At 58.2% G+C, this 22,465-nt stretch overlaps 1 protein-coding gene across 5 annotated transcripts in view; it reads right to left on the bottom strand.

Annotated features, from left to right (window-relative positions):
- Positions 1–5,998: 5,998 nt before the first annotated feature.
- The window catches only part of FYCO1 (FYVE and coiled-coil domain autophagy adaptor 1), a 70,716-nt gene continuing 54,249 nt past the window's right edge, over positions 5,999–22,465 (bottom strand). For all 5 annotated transcript variants that reach the window (XM_045857183.1, XM_045857187.1, XM_045857185.1 and 2 more), the window contains exons 16-18: positions 16,394–16,604; positions 11,367–11,476; positions 5,999–9,547 (exon numbers count right to left, since the gene is read on the bottom strand). In XM_045857183.1, coding sequence (XP_045713139.1) covers positions 9,472–9,547; positions 11,367–11,476; positions 16,394–16,604 — 397 coding nt within the window. In that variant the 3' untranslated portion in view covers positions 5,999–9,471. The remainder of the gene's footprint in view (positions 9,548–11,366; positions 11,477–16,393; positions 16,605–22,465) is intronic.

The following is a 22,465-nucleotide window of genomic DNA, read 5'->3' as shown; positions in this document are numbered from 1 at the left end:
CGGGGCCCCCAGGGCAGCCGCGGAGTGGGGGGAGGGTGGGGAAGAGGAAGGGAGGGGCGCGACTGTGCTGTGGAGTCTGCTCTGGGTCTGGAGTTACCCGAGGGGCACCGTGACGGGGATTTAGTGGGGGTTTGCAGGTAAGTGAGACTTCGGCCAATGCACGTGAGTTGGAACAACAGTGCCAGGAGGTCCACCTTCCCCCCTTCGACGTTTAAGAAAGACGTGGGGACACCACAAGAACTATGAACCCTGCGTTGCATCCTAAGGCACGTAATCACTCCCAGCTCCAAAGGGACCGGACTCTCACTACTGGACTGCCCAGGTCCTACCCCAGCCTCAGTGCAGGATTAGCCGCACTGCGTTTGAAGGGTTTCAAGTGTTCCTTGTTGGCAAATTGTCTTAGTGTTTAAGTGATTGCATACATGCAACTATTTTACATTCCTGTCCAGCCAGGTCTCAGTGAGGGATGTACCTTAAAGATAAGAACGTGGGAAGAGTTGGCACGGGGAAATCCGTGAGGAAGTTGCGAGCCACCCAACATTTCTAGAAAATACACTGTGTCGAGTACTTTTTGAAAGAAAGATAGAAAAGGATTATAGTGTGTCATTACATCGCACTAGAAGTCTGACATCAGGAAAATGAGGAAATGAAATAAAATATGTTTTCATGGCCAAAAAGTAGCCTTTTTACTAAATATATATGTATTTTTTTAAAAACAGACTTTAAGGCAACACATTGTGTAACACACATATTCAAGTGGGGGTTATTGTTCTGAAGTAGCCAGCTCGAAATCTGGCCTTTGGGAACTGCCTTCCAGGCCTACGGAATGCTCACTCATTCATTCATTCTGCAAACACTCGTGTGTGCACCACGAACCTGCCTGCTGGCTGAGGTTAGAATGGGAAATAATCGTCCTTTCCCTCAGTCCTCACCCTCTGGCAACATGGACAAGCCGAGGGTCACGTGGCCGAGAGAGAGGAGACCAGAACAGGAGGCTCTGCCAGGTGACACCCTTGGGGGAGAAGCCGCGGCTGGCGGGTGGCCTCCCCGGCTTATCCGCGGTCTGCAGACGGGCGGGCGGCTCCCAAGGCAGCTCCGCGGGTCAGCCCTCAGACAAGCAGCTCCGGGAGCGCTTTGTGACCTGGTGTCCGTGCCGAACATGCCCGGCCCCCACACAACCACGCAGTGCTTTGTATATAGTAGACACAGTGTGCTGTTGAACTAATAAACGTGTTAAAAATCTTAAATTAAGTCATTGTGTCCAATTTGTACTTCAGGTATCAGAAATCAGCTGCCGGAAAAGTGTGAAAAAACCAAGACGACCTTGACGTCCTTTGGCATCTTGTTACCTGCAGGCAGCTGAGGGGAGCCGGCTGCCCAGGGCAGGCTGGCGAGAAGGGCCGGCCGCAGCACCGCCCCCGCCCCCCATGGCCTGGCGAGGGCCTCAGACAGCCGCCGGCCACCTCCTGCGGGACAGTGTGTGGTCATAATCCCCTCCACTGGCCCTCGGTGGTTGTTAACACAGTCCTGCATGAGGGAGCAGCCAGCCCCAGGGAGCGCCTGCCGTTGTGACCTGGCCACCCCTCCCCGGGGGCCGCCGCCGCCACCGAGGGTGCGGTCACCTGTGTCCGTGACGGGCTGAAATGCGCAGCGGAGGCTGCGGGGAAGGAGGAGAGCCCTGGACTCTCCCGGCGGCTTCCTGAGCCGACCAATGGGAAGCTGTCACGCGTGTGGTGTGTGTGTGTGTGATCTTTGCGCGGGCGTGCTTGGCTTTCCAAACCCGAGCCTCCTTCGCTGGAGCTTCGCTCAGAGCCAAGGTCAGGGCCCGGGCAAAGCCAAGTCCTGCCCCATCCCGGCCCGGCCCACAGAAGGCTTAGGAAGGCCATCGGACGAGGAAGGTTCCAGGGGCAGGAGGGTGGTTCCCAGACCATCTCAGTGGGAGCTGCGGGAGAAGCATCTTCTCCAAAGGGTTCAGACTGACCACTCCCCCTGCCTCGGTCTCCTCATTAGCAATAGCCGGCTGACTCATGGCAAGAGCCCGTTAAGTCGTATGTAATATGTAATAAGTCACAAGTAACATGCTATTACTGCCACTCGTAAGCCGTGCTGCAGTGAGGGGGTCCTCCTCTCATCTCCCACAAAAACCAGTGCCCCTTCCGTGCGTGTCTCGTGCACCTTTCGGCAAGCTGACAGAGCCCACGGCTCCCTTCTCAGAGTGTTTTGGAGTGAGTGAGGCAGACAGGATCCCAGAGGAAACCAAGTGTATTAAACGTAATCCTCTAAATACTAAAGCACATTCATGAACCAGGAAGACAGGCGCCTCTGTACGGGGGCATTACCTGAACGCTCCCAGCAGGGGAAGGGCACCCTTCACGTCTGAGTGGGGATGCGCATGAATGACATTCGAGAGTCTTCTCCAGCTGTTGCATGATACGAAGACATCTGTCAGGTCCCGTGGTGACAAAGTCACAGGTCTTGCTAAGATTGTTTATGTTCCTCACTGAAGGGAGACCTACGTTTCAGCTAGAAGTTAGGGGAGCGATGCCAGCCCACCGTCCAAGCTCAGAGCTTCTGAGTTCTGTGCGGGGGTCACAATTCAGGAGCCGTGTTTAGCCTGACCCTGCGCCCCCACACACATACACCCATGGGCATCAGACTCCTGTTTCTGCCTCCGATCCTCACATTCTGGGCGTGAATGGAACTATTTTGGATTTGGGGAAAGGGGCTGTTTCCACTGACCAGCAATCTGCCAGGTAGCAACATGCCCCTCGAATGTAAACACCAGCCATTGAAAACAAGCGGCTGTAGAAAGATTTTACCTGTGGCGTGGTTTCCCCCCAGGGGATCTGTCTAGAAGGGTCTGCCTCTCCGAGAGTGAAGTTTCCGTCATGGCGTCCCCGTGGGCCCAAGGCTGAATGAATGGTCGCTGGTGGAATCAAATTAGGAAAAGGACCCATCCGCTCATTTTACCCGAAGTCCTCAAGTTCCAACCAAAGCGGTGGCACAGCGGCCATCCCCAAGGCCCTGCTCGACGTGTCCACAGGTCACCTCCGCCAGCATCCCCTGGCGGGCTGGTGGAAGAACCAGACCCGAGGAACCGGACTTGACTGGGTCGGTGCCCGTGAATCTGCATTTTCCTGGGCCTCCAGGTAACCCAAATGGGAGAACTCTTTGCAGAAACTCTTCGGTACGTGCCCTACACTTACCCCAAGTGAACAGCTTGACTCGGGAGCAAAGCTGAGCCCTGGGTCCCTCCCGGGCGTCCCCCGGGGGCCTGCCGTCTGCACCCTCGGCGTTCCGGGAGGCCCCGGGCCGGTGTCCCTGCCCCCCTCCATGTCTCGGGGCACCAACGTGCAGTCCCCTTTCTGAACACACCCAGCTGCCCAGTCGGGGTCTTTGCTGCGGAGAGGGCTGTCCTGACACAGACTTTGGTTCTGCACGTGGACCCCGTCTCTTGTCCCGAGGCGTCTTGGAGGGAGTGACGGCACTGCCCCTTCCCCGTGGCTTTCCGTGAGGGCGTGCAAGGCCTCGGAGCCAGCTTCGGCGCCAGCGCCGCAAGCCGATGATCTCTCCCACGCCTGCAGTCTCTGCCTTCGCTGTCTGCTTGGTAAGCGGTCCGGGCCTTCATTCCCCTGACGCGCTGCATCCACTGAATGGGGTGGCTGGTTCGGCTACACCGGCTCTGCACCTCCCCCCCGCAAACTGCCCCCCCCATTCTTCCAAGGAGAAAGGCCACTTCTGCTACCCTAGCCTGCAGTCCAGCTCCCCGGGAAAGCAGCCTTGGGGAAGGCCCTTCCCTTTTATCTTGCTTTCCACACCCCTTCTTTGCTCCCCCATCCTTATGGCGTCACCCCCATCTCCCTTGCCTGCCCCGCCGGCCTGGCAGACAGAGGTTCAGGTTCATGGGCACGGCTTCCTCCTCTCTCATGGCCCAGCCAGGCCCGCTGGGAGCAGCAAGCTGGGGAGGCCCTCCTGAAATCACCTTGTCTCTCCCGAGTCCCTGGAGCCACGGGCCCACCCGGGGCCAGGAAATGAGGCCTCAGTAAGGACACTCGGGCATCTCAGGTCTGGGGAGGCCTGTCTCCAACCTCCCTTTTTAGCTAAGGGGCCATTGATTCCAGGCTCCAGGTGGGGCTGCCCACCCTGAGATAACCTCATGCGTTCCGGACTGGAGGCGGGAGGAAACCACAGTTTCAGGCCCCCCACGGCGCCCGGAGGAGGGGGAGGCGGGGACGCACATCAAAGGCCAGAGCTGGGCCTTGCACTTCTGCTCGGCCTCGCGGCCTCACTGTCTTTCCCCAGAAGCCAGTGGGGCGTGGGAAAAGTAAAAGGCTGAACTTTCTTTCAACCCTAGACCGCTGAGAGCCGCTTTCATAATAGCTCTGCCCTCCCTCTGGTGCTTCATTGCTTCAGCTTCAGCTGCTCCCCGCCCCCCCCCCCCCAAAAAGCCCGGTGTTCTCATCTCGGGCAACCGGTTTCACCAATTATTTGCTTATCAGTCATGTGGGCGGTGAGCTCCCCTCGCCGGAGCTTTCCCATGCACCTTCAGACCGAAAGGGCTCACCCTGCTGGAAGCACTCTTCTGAGTCATCCAGGGGACCGCGACATCCTCCAGCACCAAGGGGCCCATGGGGCCTGAAGAGGCACGGTCCCCCCAGGGCCAAGGAGCAGGCGGCAGTGCATGGGGCCAGGAGCCTGGGACGGAGCATGGGGCTTGGAGAACCTGGAGCAGACCTCGGTCATCCCGGGCTCCTCGGTGGTTCAGCAGGCGGGGGAGGTGGGGTGGGGGGGTCTGACACGGAGGCCCCCAGATCCCAGCCCCACACGCAGCAGGTGCATCTGTGTCTTGGTTCTTGGACCAGAGCCACCAAGCCCTTGGAGTGGCTGTTCTATCAACACAGAAATCCTTCTCTGTGCTGTTTTGGGTGTTTGGATGAACCGATCTTCGGTTACTTCTAGCTGGTCGCTGGACAGTGCGGGGCTTGGGTTGAGGGCATCGCCAACAAGAGGGGGTACAGGGGGCGGAGCCAGAGACTGCTCAGCGCACCCCATCTTCCTCAGACCTCCCGCAGGCTCGCCCTGGGCCCTTCTCTGCCCAGGGAGGTCCAGGAGCTCCTGACCCTGGCCAAGCTGGCCCGCGGGGCTGCTGTGGGCCCACAGCTGACCAAGGCATTGGCACCGACCTGCGTCCTCACGGACTCAGTCACCGTGCATCACTCTCGTGGCCGGCACGGCGCCCGATGCTGCGAGGCTGAGGGGAAGGAGGGAGATGGCGATGAGCGAAGCCAGGGAGAGCACGGGTGCAGAGAGTGTGACTTATTCCAGAATAATTGATTAAAGACGAAGCCACACGAGGATCTGGGGGCATGAGGGGCCTGGGGGAGGCAGGTGGAGGGAAGGGGCCAGGAGGTGTTCCGTGCGGCACAGGGGACTCAGGGGAAGGAGCTCTGGCACCCCAGGTGTGAGTCTAAGGTGTGATGGACTGCCCAGCCTGACCTCAACCTGACCAGTCCGGGAGGGAGTGGGAGGCGCCGCTCCAGGCCTGCCCCAGCAAGAGCCCTGTGAGTCGTGGTGGGCGCCGAACCCCTCCCTCTCCGGCTGCCCGGCCTGGCGCTCTCACCCAGTGCGGTACCACAGGTGGACTAATCGTGGGTTCATGCCGTCCACGACCTTCTCCCCAGCCCCAGGGTTCTGGTAAATCAGGTTTGCCCCTTGCTCACAGTGCCCTGGGGGTACCACGGAAGGGCTGGCGAGATCTGGGTTGAGGGCAGCTTGCCTGGTGGGGGTGGAGGGGGGTGGCACAGCGTGTTGGCTCAGGGAGGTCTGAACACCCACCTCAGACTGGGGCAGGAAGTACCCAGGTATCAGGCCAGGCGGCCACGGCTCAGGACACCCGCTGGCCCACTGGGGCCCTTCATCCCCCAGGAGGGCAGCCCCACTCCGGTCTGGGCAACCCCATCCGACCCTTACATCCCAAGGGAATGAAAGATGATACCACTCAATATCATAGTGTTTATTTAAATCCTGAGGTTAAAAATACATTTCCAAGTGATGCAGCAGATGCTATAAAGAAATGTTTGGGGTACAAAGTTTCTCACCCCCGCCGGGCAGGTGGGGGGTTGGCATCTGATGTGCTTCTGGGTAATTCTTTGGCAGATAAGGAGGGACTGGGTTCCCAGACCCGCTGTCCCCTAAGGCCGCGAGAATTGAGGACTAGTCAGTTCAAGTGCAATTCCAATCGGAGGCTGAGCAGCAGAGGCCCCGGTGTGGCAGCCACCAGAGGCAGGCGCGTCTCCGGACAACCCGGCATGAAGTTCCACGGGAGGGGCGTTCCTATCAGGGATGCCTCCCAAAATTCAACGGTCTACTTCATTATTTTAAAAAAGTGATTAAGGGGGAAAAAGCTCTCTTCGGTCTTTCCCATTTCCTTGAAAGAATGACAATGAGAAAAACTTACCCAAGTTTCCCCTAAAAAGTGCCTTTTGCGTGTCTCTCACGGTGGAGGGCTGGCGCGGCAGTCCCCGTGCAGGCGGCCCTGGGCTCCAAGCACCGAGCACGGCTTCTCTGCTCGAACCCCCCAGTGTCCTGGGCCAGGGACACTCACGAGATGGAATCCCCGTGACACTGTCTTGGGGGGCGTCTACCAGCACCAGGACATAAAGACTCTGAGCCTTCATCCCCAAATGGGGGACTTCTGTTCACGTCAGCCTGGAAGGACTTTGCCACCATAGGTGGGTGACAACCGTCTGGAAAAGCCACCCCCTTTACTTCGGAGTACATGTTTTTTAATTTCCACTTCCCCAACCCCGGGGTGGGGGGTTTCAGTCCCAGAACCCTGCGTGAGAATGCGTCTGCTCTTGTTCAGCCGACCTGCCGGCCCGTGGGCTCCGGCCAGAGAGCTCTGCAGAGACCACACTTTCTCCACACACTTCCTCGTGGATGCCTGTGCCCCCGGAGGCCACGTGCTCAGGGAGGTTCAGTGGCTCCTGAGGCTGTGGGGACAGCCAGCGTCAGCACTAAAAACAAGTGGCTGTTAGAGAGCTGTGGGCCATGGAGGGGCTGCTGTGCAGGTGTTTGTGCGTGATCTGGGGTCCCAGGGACACCTCCCCCTTGCTGATCTCTAGTGTAATTTCGTCTACTGCCCGGGCTACCGCCTTCGGTAGTTCGCTGTCATTTGCATTTTTAAAAGGTACCCCAACCCCAGAGCCTCAGTAAAGCTGGGGGCCTGTTTAAAAATAATAAAGCTATTTGTACAAACCACTTAAATAGGGCAAGATGTTCTCCAGCTGCAGAGTGCACAGCGAACTCGAGCTCGCACGGCAAAATAACAAAGGACAGGGGTCCGTCAGGCACAAAAAACAAACAGGCTGCAGGGGCAGGCCGCGGCCACCAGCAATCGGGCGGTCCTCTGAGCCCGGCAAAGGCCCTTCGACAACCGCAGCTGACGGCGCAGGGTGCTCTCCAGGGTGGCTCTGGGTCGAAGAGCCACGCCGTTTTTTTAAGCTGCAGCAGGAATGTACCCGCTCTGCTGGAGTATCCCGGCCTTTCGCAGGGAACAGATCAGCATCTGCTAGATGTTGGCTCTGGCTGCGGATGGTGGCGACACCAGGGGAGGGCCGTCAGCCCGGACTGTCTCCAGTGTCCGGGGAAAGCTCAGTACTCATGAGACGCCAGGCTGCTTAGGGTTCTCTTCTAACTGTCGTTTCCCTGCAAACGGTGAACCTGCTACTCCCCGCTTCCCTCTCCTGCAGGGCGGCTGCATTGGAAGGCAGGGCAGGTGCCCTGAACAGCCCACCCTCGCGCTGCCGCACACCCGCGAGGGCCAGCACGGGGCCGAGGGCCCTGGCCAGCAGGAGAGGGCAGAGACTCTGCTGGCTTTCTGCCAGAGGCTGCTCCAAAGAGAGCATCAGGCCCACCTTTTCTCTGGAAGGTTCTGTGCACCAGTCCCCGTTTAAATGAACTGGAGACACCCAAGTCTCCTGTTTAAAGGGGAGGGTCTGAGTCCATTGCAAAGGTCATCTCCTCCCACCCGGCCCCCAGGAGAGCACGCTGCCGGGGCCCAGGGCACGCGGAGTCTCTGCTGGACTCAGCCTGGGCCGCCGACCTGTCCCAGGCCCTCAGAACCAGCCCAGTGAGACTGGCAGGTGACAGAACGAAGCCCTGAGGCGCTGTGACTTGCCCTGGTCACCAGGCGACCTAGAGGACTGCCCGGGGCCCCACGCTTGCTCCCCCCCTAACCCCCAACAGGTACAGACAGGCCATCAAAGACGACTTTCTGCGGCAGAGAAAGGGCAGGAGAACGGAAAGATTATCTCCTTCTTGTCCGTGTAGAGGAAGCAGGGCTGATCTGTCTGCGGCGGAGGGGTCCCTGGTTGCCAGGCACGGGCTGAGCCGCAGGAAGTGGGCAGGTGCAGTGTGGGGAACCTGGCCAGCGGGGGAGCTGAGGCCAAAAGGTGAGCAAAGGGCAGATTCACGAACCACACCTGCTGACACGCGAGTCACCCCAGACCTGTTGGTTTGAAAGTGGTCCTCACCCTACGATCATTAGCACACGCGTCTGCACATAAAGCCGGAGCCCTCGCTTGTGTAAACAGAGATCGTCAGCTGAGAAGCGGGACCTCAAGGCCACGGCCTGACCCTACTTCGTCGTGGCATTGACCTTGGCCAGCACTAGGCTTCAGCCAGCTGTGCACAGACAGCCGCTGCAGGCTCTGAGTGCGACGGGTCCTGTTTCCAGATGTGTCCTCGGTTCTCGCAGTCAGGGTGGCGTTCTGAACAGGCGAGAGCCCGGGGGGGTGAGGGCCTCTGCCTCGGGACGGAAGCATGCCGACAGGGGGCCAGGGGGATGGCGCAGCCGGGGGCCTCCTGAAAGGCTGGGTCTGGGGACGACCCCGGACTCACCGGGACAGGGAGGGACAGGAGCATGACGGGAAGAGGCTGGCTGAGAGCTCAGAAGGGCCCCTGGGCACCCCGACTCTTGAGTCCCGGGAGGACCCAGGACATCACAGGGTCTGGCAAGGGCGCCCCGGCTCATGGCCACGCAGGAAGCCTGGGCCCAGCCGGGCAGAGCAGGGCAGCTCGCTCCGCGGGCAGACGCGGGTGTCGCTGCTGGCCGGCCTGTGACCCTCTCTGCAGCAGCCTTGGAACCAACTGTGTCCTCGGGGGGCGGTGGGGGGCAGTGGGCAGCGTGGTGGAACCCTTCCTTCGGCAGAGCACCCCCCGGGCTGTGAGCCGGCCAGGCCCCTCACTGAGGGAAACGCTGCTGGAGCCCCCTCGGCCCGGGCCAAGCGAGCCGACGCCCAGAGCAGCTGTGAGGGGCAGCGAGGGCCTGCCGCCCGGAGTTGCATAGTTGATCAGCCCTGGAGGGCCTGGCTGTTTGTTGTTTGTTTTTGTTTTAGTGTTTTATGTGACAGGTGAGAAAGGTAGCGTTTCTTGTGGCTAAAGTGAAACTGAAAACCCAGGTGCCCAGGGCTACAGGAAGTCACTTCCATCGTAGATCACCGGCCGGTCAACCGTCAAGTGATAAAACACTTTCTTGGAGACAAACCTGGGGGAACAGAAATGGAAAAGGGGGGAGTTACCCGGAGCGCGAGAGGCCGAGGCTGCAGTGGCCCGGGCCCCTCACCCCATTTCCTGCCTGTCCAGCCCAGTCCTCTTCCTGCAGAGGAGCAGGGGTCTGGGGACATCACCACGGGCTCTCCTGGGGCTGGGGTGCGGAAACGCCCATTTGGCACCGCGCTGTGCGCTGCTCCCTCTTGCTCTGCCGCTCTGAAAAGGCCCCGGGGTGGGGTGGGGGGCGCTGGAGGCCTGGGGGTCCGTCCTCCACAGCGGGAGCGGAGGGCGGGCGGAGCAGGGGTTCAGAGGTGAGGGGGGTATGGACTCCATGCTGACCGGGCGTCCGAGTCTGCCTGGCCACCCAGCTCTGCAAACGGACTCAACAGGCGAAGGCCAGAGCTGGCCACGGCACCACCGGCACCTCTAATTTCAACCGGGGGCCGATGTGGGGCTCGGAGCTGCACTCTGCCCCCAACCTGCCCCTTCTCGGCCCGTCAGCTGCCAGTGGGGCTCAGGGACACAGCGACAAGGCTCACGGTCCCCGCAGAGGGAACGGGGGCTCCAGGCAGGCCCACAGAGGGAAGAGCGGAGCCTGGGCCTGGCTGACCCCTGCCCTCTGAGGGGCCACAGGACACGCTGGACCTGTGCCCTTGAGTCCTGCTGACTCAAGGCGTGTTCCTGTTCATGGGGGCGTGTAGGAGCCGGGCAGGGCGGGAGTCTCGCCCTCCCAACCTCCCTGTGGGTGGACGCCTTTGGCCACAGCCCCGGGAGTTCACGGCCTGGTGGCAGTGCGGGGATAGCACAGCCTCCTCACCTCGGGTGTCCTACAGAGTCCTTCTGCTGAAAGCCCCAGGGGACTGGCAAGGGTGCCCATGTGGGGGGAGGTGGCCGCTAGCTTGGGGCACCGCTCAGAGATGCGGCTGGGTGCCGGTGAGGCAGGGCGGAAGACATCAAAGGGACAGGTGCCAGTAACCTCAAGGGTCCCCTGTCTCGTGTCCCCGGGAGCCCCGGCTGATGGTAGGTGCACACCCAACACCGCCTCTCCCCGACTTCCTCCCCTGGCCGCCCCTCCAGCGGCCCGGCGTGGTGTCCCCTCCTTCCTGCCCTCCCGCCCCCGAGCCCTCCGCTGCTGGGCCGTCCCGGCGCTCTGACAGTGCCACCTGGAGCCAGTGCACGTTGCTGCTGCCGCTCGCTGACAGGGAGGGCGGGGAGCTCACCTCGCAGGCCTGGTCCTGCCTGCCTCTGGCTTTAGCCTTCCTTCTTTTAGTCCCCGCTCTCTCATGCACCAGCCTGTCCGCCTGCCCACCCCCGGCCCTCCCCATCGGACCCTGCCACTGCGTGTACGGGCCTTTCTCTGGGCAGGACAGTGGGAGCCCGGGCATCGGAGAGGCAGGGGAGTATGCGGGCGGAGTCCGGAGTCCGGAGCTGGGTCGCCTGTGCTCAGATCCGGCTCCGGCACTGGGTGTGCGGCTTGGGAGAGCCAAGCGTTGGCCCCTCCGGGCGTCCGTGCCTTGGCAGTAACACGAGGAGAAAGACGGTCCCCACTGCAGGGGGCGCCGTGGGGCTTAAGCGACTTAGTGAGTGCGGAGGGCTGGGGACACGGCTGGCACGCACTGAGCCCGCAAGGGTCAGCTTGCGCGTGTGCTCTAAGGCGGGTAGCAGACACTGGAACCCCACAGTGCCGGGGTCTGCAGTCAGAGACCCCTCGTAATAAACTGATGATAATTAAGTCATCTATTTGTAATGCCGCCTCTGTCCCCGGACCAGCGGTGGGCGGCCGGGACGCTGCCCAGCGAGGGGCCCCGCCCTACCTGGAGAAGGTGTTGTCGAAGACGAGCAGGTAGACGCCCGGCGCGCGGACCTTGAGCCGGCCCCGGACACTCTCCTTGTGGGAGCCGCAGCGGGTCGCGGGGATGAGGACCTGGGGGGTGAGGCGGGCGGGAAAAGGCGTCACGGAGGCTGACAGGGCCCCGGGATCCTCTGGGGGGGGGGGGGCTTTACTCTGGGGGAGGAGACGGAGGCCCAGGGAGGCCGAGTGCCCTGTCTGGGGCAACGCTGACCTGGGCTGGGGCTGGGGCCAGCCCCCGGGAGGGCTGGGGTGCCTGGGTTTGTCGGCAGCTTGCAGTGGGGGTAGGTACAAGTTTCACCCAGAATCAGTAACTAGTCGCCACCCCGCAAAAGTGGTCCCCCTGCCTCTGTAACCGTGGCCAGTGCCGGAACGCCCTGCCGGCTGGAGCACCGGTATCTTTGCGGCTTTAGGAAGCTGGGGCTTCCTCTAGGTAAAACCCATCTGCCTGGCTGCTTCCTGCTGGCCCCCGTTTTATACAACACAACAGCTTCCGAAGCACTGACGTGGCGTGACGAAGGACGGCGATCTCGGGGAGAACCGGCGAGGCTGACGGCTGCCGCAGCTCGCACCGCTCTGAGGGGCGGAGGGAACGGCCACCAGACGGGACACACGGGGACAAACGGGAAACCGCTACGTCAAACCTCGCCACCCCAATGATCACACTGAACGTGAACAGTCTGAACGTGCCAATGGCAAAGCGGAGCTCACCAGGCTGGAGAAAAGCGAGACCCGTGCCCAGCGTACCCTTGAAAAGTGCAGTTTAAGTGTGAAGGCACAGATAGGTTCGAAGTACAGGGATACAAAACGATGTCCATGCTACCGCTAGTCGGAAGAAGGCTGGATCGACCACGTTAGTATCAAAGGAAATATCCCATCAAAGAATACGACCCGGGGTAGCTTCGTAATGACGAAGATGTCGGTTCTCCGAGAGGACAGCAGTCCTACACATTTACGCTCCTGGTGACAGAGCTCCGAAACACACGAAGAGAAAATGGCTACACGGAGAAAAGGAACACAGTCACAGCTGCAGCTGGGTGTTTCAGCATCTCCCAGCGGCTGAGGGAACAGCAGACAGGAACTCGCAAGGAAGCGGAAGGACGTGAGCCCCCGCACCAGCCAGCCCGCTCCGGTCGGCAGTCGCGGGGCACCGCGTCCGACTGCCGCAGAGCACGCAGGCGCCTCCAAGGCACGTGGGCCCCGCACCAGGCAGCTCACACTCTGCCAGGCTGTTCGAGGCAACGGCGGCGCACGTTTCAGAGGATTCAAGCTGCACCCAGTGTGTCTTCCAACGATGGAATTAAAGTAAAAATAAAGAGCGGGGCTCTACAATATCCTCACGGATTTGGAAACTAAATCACGCCCTTCTAAATAACACGGGTGAAGAGGAACCCAAAGGGGGGTCCCAAAGGCACGGGAGGGAGAGCGCGAGTGCACAGGGTGCGCCCCTGACCCCGCAGCGCGCCCGCTCTGGCTGGGAGCTGGAGGCGGTGCGGGAGGAGCACGGGCCCAAGACACACCTGGAGGGCCCAGGAGGCATGGGGACCTGCTGTGCGTGAGCTCCGTGGCAGCCACTCCTGCACGTTATCTCCTCCAGCCCGGTGACGCCCGATGACATGCTAATTCCCCCGGGGCTGAGGGTCCTGGGAGCGGAGCGGCCCGTGAGCTCAGGCTTCTGGGCCCGGCTGGACACTCTCCGGCGGCACGGGCAGGAGGGGCTGCTGGGGAGCAGGGCACCTCCTGCCTGCAGCCACTGCCCTGGTTCCGAAGCAGCACCCAGGAGCCCGTTAACTCGGGTCCTCTGGAGAGGCTGTGTTTGGAACAATACTCTTGGTTTCTTCCAAACATCCTATCCTATAGGGTTTTCGGGCTTTTCAGCTGCTGTTTTCCTACCACAGTCAAATGTGTAAAGTTCTCTCATTATTTTAAATAAAAAACCAGAAGTGTCCAGGGGACACTAATAACTCTGGTGTCCAGAGCTTGTGCCACTGAGGTGACGGGAAGGTGACCGACAGGCACCTGAGAGACTGGACTCCGCGGGCTCCCTGGGGACCTCTCCCCGGGGCCTCCGTGCCCGAGTGGCCGTGCCCTGACTCACGCCGCGTGTCTGCACAACAGTCCACGTGGCTTCACTGATCTCCCCTCGGGCTCCAGCGGCTCGGGCTGCAGGTACAAAGCACGGGTTCTGTGCTGCATGGGACCAGCCAGTCACCAAGGCCACATCCTGCTGGCTTCAGTGCACGTGCCATGCCCAGAGCAGGCGAGTCCACAATGACAGAATGTAGGTTGGTGGTTGCTCATGGGCTGGGGGTGGGGGTGGGGAGGAGACTGCTAATGGCTCCGAGGTTCTGGGGGGATGAGGAAAATGACCTAAGGGTACATGGTGGGGACAGCTGCACAACTCCGTGAGCGTGCTAAAAGTAGCAATGCCTTGTACGTTTTAGATGGCTGAACTACGGCTCAGTGAAGCTATTTACAAAGTAAAAAGCTGAGGGTCCTTGCTCCCAGTCCTGCTTCCTCCCCACCCCTCTGTGGCCCCAGGCAGCCACTGAGTTTCTCCGGCCAACACGGGTCCCCAGGCCAGACAGAGCAGGGCCCGTGTTCTGCGCACGGGTGGCCTCAGGTCGCTGTTGTGCTGTTTCTTCTATCAGGTGCCTTCCTGACCGCACAGTCTCTAAGCTTGGGGTCAGGCCCGGAGGAAGGCACCCTGGCGGGAGGGTGGCCGGGGGCCAGTGTCTGACAGGTGCCGCCAGAAATGAAATGGGCTGGCCTTCTGCTGTGCTGCGCCCCTGCCCGGACGCTTCCCTAACCCAGGTCCCCACACGCGTCTCCCGCTTTGGCCCAGGGGTCTCCCGCCCTGCTCGCCGGCCGGCCCCCGGGCCAGGCTGACCGTGACACTCACCGCGTGGGATCACAGCTGCCTACTTACGCGGGTCTCTGGTTATATCATGAGCTCCTCCAGGGCAGGCCCCACGTTCCCCCTTCTCTCTCCGTCCCCAGGGGGCGCTACGGAGCCCAGAGCACAGCAGAGGCTCAGGGAACGGCTGGGAACAGACTGCGGGTCCGCAGCACAGTTCCCGAGTCTGCGCCTCCGTCATCACCGCATCCCGCGGTTTCTGGTAAGACCCGGGCTGGTCAGGGGCTCACATGGGAAGTCACCAGGACAGAGGGGTGTTGGAAATAGGTTTCCCGGGCTGGCATGGTTGGGCACTTCAGGCAGGAATAACTGTCTCCGCCCACAGCTGGCTGGGGACAGTGGCCTGTGGCGGCAGAGGAGCCTCTGAACACCTGGCAGCCCACTCACCCTGTAGATGGGCTCCTTCTGCCCCCTGGCGTCCACTGTGGGGAAGGCAACGTGGTCATGACCGACCCCCCCCAAGTCTTGGCTCCCGGGGCCATGAGGATTTGGCAGGTGAGTGACTGAGCAAGGGGAACGACCCACGGCTCAGCCACGTGTGGGCAGGCGGAATGGCAAAGGCCAGGACACCTGCTCTACTCACCCCCTCCACCCCACCCGCCCTGCTGGCCACGGACCCCTCCAGTGTCTAATCTAGTGGACGCAGCGCTGGGTGTCTGGTGGGCCTTGGGAACAGCAGGGCGAGCAGCAGAGGCACCGGCGAGAGTTCCTGGCAGTGCGGCGGGGTCAGAGCAGGGCCAACAGGCTCACGCCGTCACTGATGCTCCCCTCAGGGCCCCGGTGAGTCACTCCGTGTCTCAGTCTCCTCATCTGCAAGCTGGACAAAGACCTGCCCACAGAGTGACATCACCCCCTCATGCGCAACAGCAGGTGACCCTCAGTCCACTCTCAGGCCTCATGCCCGAGGGGCTCGCGGCCAGGGGTTCCCAGCCCCTCAGGAAGGAAGGGCCCCGAAGCCAGGTAGGTAGGTGGCGCTGCTGTCAGCCCCGGAAAGGACGAGAGGGCAGAGCAGTGTTCGGGTAAGAAGGAACGTGAGACTCAGGGAGGCTAGGATGGCATCTCAGGAGTGACTCAAAGAGCACAGAAATGACCAGCAACGTCCGCATGAGCCGGGCAGGGACGGCGGGAGGGCGGGCCCAGACGTTCCTCCGCGGGGCGCAGGGCTCAGGAGCAGCGGCCTGGTGCGCCTTCAGCTCGGGGCCTTCCCACCCTCCCCGGAGCCCCTCAGGCACCCGTGGGCCACGAGCACGAGGGTAAATGGATATTACCTTGTTTCACACGATCTCAAATTGCATCCCGCTATCCTGACTCCTGTCTTTTTGGAAAATGGTGATTCGGGCAGCTACCTTAAGGGCCTGGGCTCTTCCCTAAGCTCCTGTCTGGTGTCTGACTGTTCTCACTGTCCCCTCCACTCAGTGACTCAAATGGAGCTCGGGTGTTCACCCACACGGGCTCTCACCCACTGTCCCCCGCACCCTCTCTGTCCCTGCGGAGGAGCAGGCGTGGATTCTGCTGCCCTTCCTCACCCCACACTCAATCAGCCACCATGGTCCCGTTCGCCCACCTCTGCTCTGGATTCCGCCCGACCCGTGCACAGTGACTTCCTCCCCTCACCCCAGCCCGTGGTTCCCATCCTTGGCTGCCCCCTGGGTCGCCCAGGGGTGTCTGCGCCCCCCCACCCCCACCCTGAGGTTCTGATTCAGTGGTCTGGGGTGTAGCACGCCTGTAGTCCCAGCTGCTCGGGAGGCTGAGGCAGGAGGGACGCGTGAGCCCAGGCATGCTGAGCTGTGGTGTGCGCTATGCGGATCGGTGTCCACACTAAGTTCGGCATCAATACGGTGACTTCCTGGGAGCGGGGGGGCCACCAGGCTGCCTAAGGAGGGGTGAACCGGCTCAGGTTGGAAAGGAAAACTCCCCAGGAGCTCTCCTACCCTTGTTTCTCTCAGCTGGGGCCCAGAACATTTCAAGAGAGGCCTGCCCGGCAGAAGACAGACCAGCCCCAGCCCACGGCGGGAAGGGCCTGCCCAGGCGTCCTGGCGTGCCAGCAGGGCCCGCCGGCAGGGAGCTGGCCTCACCTTGCACTGTTCCAGCGGTGCGTCCTCGGCCTCCTGGAAGACCACGCTGAAGGAGATGCTCTTGGGGTCGGAGGAGAAGACCCAGCTGATGGTGAGGCCCGCCTCGGCCACGGTGATGGGGATGAGGCTGTAGGTGCTGGACCGCACGAACAGCTCCCGGCTGCCCTCCCCGAAGCTGGTGATCTCTTCCACTGTGAAGGGCACTTTTATCCTAAACACAAACAAACAAACAAACGAATGCAGGGAGGGACCTGATTGAAGTAGGTAAAAGCTGCCCTGGCGGGTGAGGCTGGCTGTGGCTCCTAGGCGGCCAGAAACCCGAAGCTCTCGGGAGGATAAGCTCTGGGTGTCCTTGACCATGGGCTTAATACGGAGAGAGGAAGTTTAAAGTGAAACTCACGCCAACAGGCATCTTCCGAGCACTTACTACGCACCTGCCATGGTACTAGGCACCGGGGACACACTGGTAACAAACACAGACAATCCCCGCCGGTGCAGGCCCGCGGTGCTACTGAGAGCTCAGCCAGAGCCCTCCTGTGCCCTCCGGGGCGGGAGGCCAGTGCTGAGGCCCCGCCCTCTGCAGCCCGCCCTCAGCTGCCCTGCCCCCATTAGCTGCCCCCTGCTCCCTCCCATTCCCTGTCGCCCCCTATCTAACCACCACCAGCAGAAAGCACACCCCTCATCAGGAACCTCCGAGTGGACACCCTGACTTTTCTTACATGCAAATACCCCAGATTTTCTTTTTTTTTCAATTGAAAAAAATTTTTCTCCAATTCTAGTTTGCATTTATTTTGTATTAGTTACAGTTGTACAGCACAGTGGTGAGACAATCACATACTTTACGGAGTGCTCCCCCTGATATTTCTAATACACACCCAGCCCCATGCAGTTATTATATTATTTTTAAAAGACTTTATTTACTTATTTTTAGAGAGAGGGGGAGAGAGGAAGAAGGAGAGGAAGAGAAACATCAATGTGAGAGAGAGACACTGACCAGCTGCCTCTCACACACTCCCTGACTGGGGACCAAACCTGCAACCCAGGCACGTGCCCTGACCGGATCAAACCAGCAAACCTTTGCTTTGGGGGACGACGCCCAAGCAGCCAAGCCACACTGGTCAGGGAAGTTATTACATTACCACTGAATGCACCCCCTGTGCTGTTCTTTACATTCCTGTGACTGCTTTGTAACTGCCCATTTGCACCCAATCCCTCCACCTTTCTCCCAGTCCCCCAAACCCCCAAACCCCCAAACCCCCTCTCCGCTGGCAACTGTCAGTCTGTTCCCTGTATCGGAATCTGTTTCCACACTGACTGTTTATACTGTTCTCTAGATTCCCCGTGTAAGTGAAAGCATGTGGCACTTGTCTTTCTCCGACTGACATTATTTCACTCAGCATAATACTCTCTGGGTCCATCAACACTGTCGCAACTGCGAAGACCTCATTGCTTTTACGCATGAGCAGTGTTCCGTTTTCTAACCTGCTCGTCTGCTGCTGGGCACTCGGGCTGCTTCCAGAGCTTGGCGATCGTAAATAACGCTGCTATGAACAGAGGGGTGCATATACTTTTATTCTTCCAAATCGACATTTTGGGTTCCTTTGCACATATCCCCAGAGGTGGAATCACTGGGTCATGTAACGCAGTTCCATTCTTACTTTTTGAGGTGACTCCATACCGTTTCCCACGGCGGCCACACCAGTCTGCGTCCCCACCAACAGTGCGCGAGGGCTCCCCTGTCTCCGCACCCTCGCCCGTCATCGCATTGATGGCAGGTGTGAGGGGAAACCTTGTCGTGGTTTGGATTTCCATTTCTCTGATGACTAGCAATGCTGAGCATCTTTTCATGGATCTGTGGGCCATCTCTATGTCCTCTGTGGAAGCGTCTATTCGGGTCTTTTGCCCATTTTTAAATTGGGTTGTTTTTTGGTGTTGAGTTGACTAAGTTCTTCATCAATTTTGGTTATTAACCCCCTATCTGATGTATCATTGGAGAATACATTCTCCCACTCACTGGGTTGTCTTTTCACTTTGTTACAGGTTTTCTTAGCTGTGTAAAAACCTTTCAGCCTGATGTGGTCCCATTTGTTTTTTTGCTTCCCCTGCCTGAGGAGACACAAAATATTAGTAAGAAAAATATCCTAGATTTTACTGCCTATATTTTCTTCTAGGATTTTTTGTGGTGTTGAGTCTTATATTTAAGTCTTTGTTCCATGCTGTGTTTATTCTTGTGTGTGGTGTGAGAAGGTGATCTAGTTTCATTTTTGTTTGCATGTATCTGTCCAATTTTCCCAATACCGGTTACTGAATAAACTATTTTTATCCCATCTTATGTTCTTGCCTCCTCTGTCCAATATTAATTGACCATGTAAGTATGGGTTTATTTCAGAGCTCTCTGTTCTGTTGCACTGACCTATACATTTGTTTCTATGGAGTATCATGCTGTTTTGACTACTACAGCCTTACAGTATAGTTTGATATCAGGTAGCATGAACTCCTCCAACTTTGTTCTTCTTTCTCCAGATTGCTGTGGCTATTTGGGGTCTTTCGTGGATCCACATAAATATTTGGATTATTTGTTCTAATTCTGTGAAATACACCCCTGGTGTCTTGACAGGAATTGTCCAGAGTCTATAGGTTGCTTTGGAGCGTATGGACAGTTTAACAATGTTAATTATTTCTGTCTGAGAACACAGTATGTGCTTCCATTTATTTGTATCTGCTTCAATTTCTTTCTTCAGTGTCTTATAATTCTCTGAGGACAGGTCTTTTGCCTCCTTGGTTAAATCTATTCCTAGGTATTTAAATTTTTGATGCAACTGTAAATGGGATTTTTTTTTAATTTCCCTTTCTAATAGTTCATTATTGGTATATAAAAATGCAACCAACTTCTGGAGATTTATTTTGCATCCTGCTACTTTACTGAATTTATTAGTTCCAGTAATTTCTTGGTGGAATCTGTGGGGTTCTCTATGTACAGTATCATGTAATCTGCAAATAGTAAGTTTTACTTTTTCCATTCTAATTTGAATGCCTTTTATTTCTTCTTCTTATCTGACTGCTGTGGCTAGGCCTTCGCTACTATGTTGAATAAGAGTGGTGGAAGTGGAAATCCCTGTCTTGTTCCTGATCTTAAGGGAAATGCTTTTATTGGGTTGGCCAAAAAGTTCATTTAGTTTTTTCCGTATGATGGCTTTAGTAGTACTTAGTTGTCTTTAACTTTATTTGAAACGGTTTTGTTAGATTGTATTGTGACAGCTGTCATATCAGCATGCATTTAAAAAAATTATCAAAATTGGTGAATTTAGATGTAGCCATTTTAATATTGAAGATGGAAAAAGCTATGCAACTTTTTCAATGTATTATGCTTTATTATTTCAAGGAAGGTAAAAATGCAAATGAAATGCAAAAATAGATTTGTGCAGTGTATGGAGAAAGTGCTATGACTGATCAAACGTGTCAAAAGTGGCTTGCAAAGTTTCTTGTTACTATTGACATTTTTGCCAAATAATTCTTTGCTCTGGGGCTGTCTCCTGCACCGGAAGATGCTGAGCAGCGCCCCTGGCCTCTGCCCACTGGAAGCCAATAGCAGGAGAGAGTCCACACACTCCAAATATCCAGATCAATAAAGTTATCGGTGAAAATGAGAAACGTGTCTTTTATTTTACAGAACTGAAGTCCACTAAGTCCACTAAATGGACTTTTTGGCCAACCCAACAGTCTTCCCCCAGTGAGTATGATGTTAGCGTTGCCATATACACCTTTGACATGTTGAGATATGTTCCCTCCATTCCCACTTCGACAGGTTTTATCATGAATGGGTGCTGGATTTTGTCAAAAGCTTTTCCTGGCCCTGGCCAGCACAACTCGGTTGGTTGAGCATCATCCCGCAAAGCTAAAGGTCGCCGGTTCGATTCGTCGTCAGGGCACGTGCCTGGGTAGCAGGCCAAGTCCCCGGATGGGGGCATGCGAGAGGCAGCCGAGGGATATTTCTCTCACAGGTCAGTGTTTCTCTCCCTCTCCTTCTCCCTCCCTTCCTCTCTCAAAATAAATAAATATTTTTAAAAAGCGCCTTTTCTGCTTCTACTGATATGATCACATGATTTTTACTTCTCATTTTGTTTATGTCGTGTATCATGTTAACTGACCTGTGGACATTATAATAACCGTGTGATCCAGGAATAAACGCTACTCCATCGTGGTGTACAATCTTTTTAACGTACTGCTGGATTCACTTTGCTACAATTTTGTTGGGGATTTTTGCATCTATGTCCATCAGGGATATTGGCCTATACTTTTCTGGGTTTTTATTGTCTTTACCTGGACTTGGAATTAGGATAACGCTGGCCTTGCACAATGAGACAGGTAGTCTTCCCTCCTCTTCAATTTTTTGAAATAGCTTGAGAAGGAGAGGTGTTATTTTTTTTTTGAAATGCTTGGTAAAATTCACACATGAAGCCATCTGATTCGGGGCTTTTGTGTGGGTCCTCCTGTGAGTCCTCCTGTGAACAGTGAGTGTAAGTGCTATTTGCCCACTGGATCACGGGGCCGAGCCCCAGGCCGGCCGACTAGGAGGACCAGGCCCACAGAGTGTGAGCAGCCCAGCAAGTGCAGACCGCAGGGCGCGGAGCCACCTCGGTGAGGCCCAGTGCCGGCCGCGAGCTCCCTCTGGAGGTGCCACTGTGACACCCCTCGATCCTGCTCTGATGCTGCCCGAACTCACCGCTGGGTGTGTCGGTTCTGGGTCTCTTGGGAGGGACTCTGGTGCTGACAGATGTCAGACGCTGCCTGTGACTGGCCTGGGCACCCTGCTTGGAGCTACGAAAACAGCCCACGGGCTGGGGCTGCCTCTGCTGGGCCTGGGCATGTGCAGGAAGGACCAGGCTGTGCGCCGGGGCCGGGGGCAGGTCCGTGAAGTCCCGGGCACTCTGGGATCTGCCTCTGCCTTCTGGCTGCCTGTTTCTGGTGATCCTCAGGTTTCAGGAGGCAGGTTCTCAGTGAGCCACCAGAGGGGTGAGCGGTGATTACCAGACTGGCGGCAGTGCTGGGTCTGAGGCCAACGTCCCAGGGCACACCAAGGCTAGCCGCCACCTGCCAGGCACCCGTCAACCTCTGCGGTGGTGCGGGGTCTCAGGGAGTCATCAGAGCGAGGCCATCAGAGTTAACCAGGCCCAAACAGACCAAGATCTGGCTGTGCAAAGGGAGGGCTCCGCACCAGTTAGGCATATAAGGAAAAACGGACCATGTCCTAGAATTACGCAACTGAGTCTGTCCAGGAGTCTTCCTCTCCGGTGAGGGGGAGGCTGGGGGGACGGCGAGGAGGAGTTACCTCTGTCCCGGAGCCACACAACTCCCAATCAGATGACTCCTCTGCTCTGGGCACCTCTGCTGTGTCCCCAGCAGAGGTCCCCAGGGAGTGACCACACCCAACAGGGAGTGTGCAAGGCGGGGCTGTTTCCACCCCGGGGCTGTGGTCCCAGGGGAGTGCCCCACTCTGGACAGACAGCGCTGCGGTGCGACAGAGGGACTCAGCACGGGGACCCTGGCGGCTGGCCCTCAGCTCGCTCCCTTGACCCTCGAACCCAGGCTCTCTCCCAGGACCAGCTCCTCCGCCACGCCTCCGTCGGAGCCCAGGGTAAGTGGCTGCGGACGAGACTCAGTGCGCTGGGCCTTCGAGAGGGCGCCCGGGTTCCTAGCAGAAGCCTGTCTCTGCCTGGCGGGCAGAGTCCCCACTGACTTCCACAGCCAGATGCCATGTGGGCACCTCTCCCGGCTCTGCTGCTCTGCTGCTCTGGGCTGGCAGCCCGGAGTAGGGTAGAGACCCCTCACTCCTCAGGGGGCCTCTGCAGCTCAGACATCCCTCTGCAGGGAAGGGCCAGCCCTCTCCCGGTCTCTGCGCCGTCAGTCTTGACGGGCTTGGTTTCAAGACTTTTGCTAAGCCAGTCGCTGGTGGATTATTCAGGCTGAGTGTTCCGTATTTTAGTTACAATTCCAGTTTGGGCCTAGGAGCACGTGAGTGCGGTTTCCACCCGCCCCACTGCCACGTTGGACCCCTCCCCAGACTCTCTTTCA

The sequence above is a fragment of the Phyllostomus hastatus genome, unplaced genomic scaffold (assembly GCF_019186645.2).
Source record: "Phyllostomus hastatus isolate PE091 unplaced genomic scaffold, TTU_PhHast_1.1 phas_scaffold_129, whole genome shotgun sequence".
Lineage (NCBI taxonomy): Eukaryota > Metazoa > Chordata > Mammalia > Chiroptera > Phyllostomidae > Phyllostomus > Phyllostomus hastatus.
The sequence above is the reverse complement of the archived record's forward strand: the minus strand, read 5'-3'. Positions and strand labels throughout refer to the sequence as shown.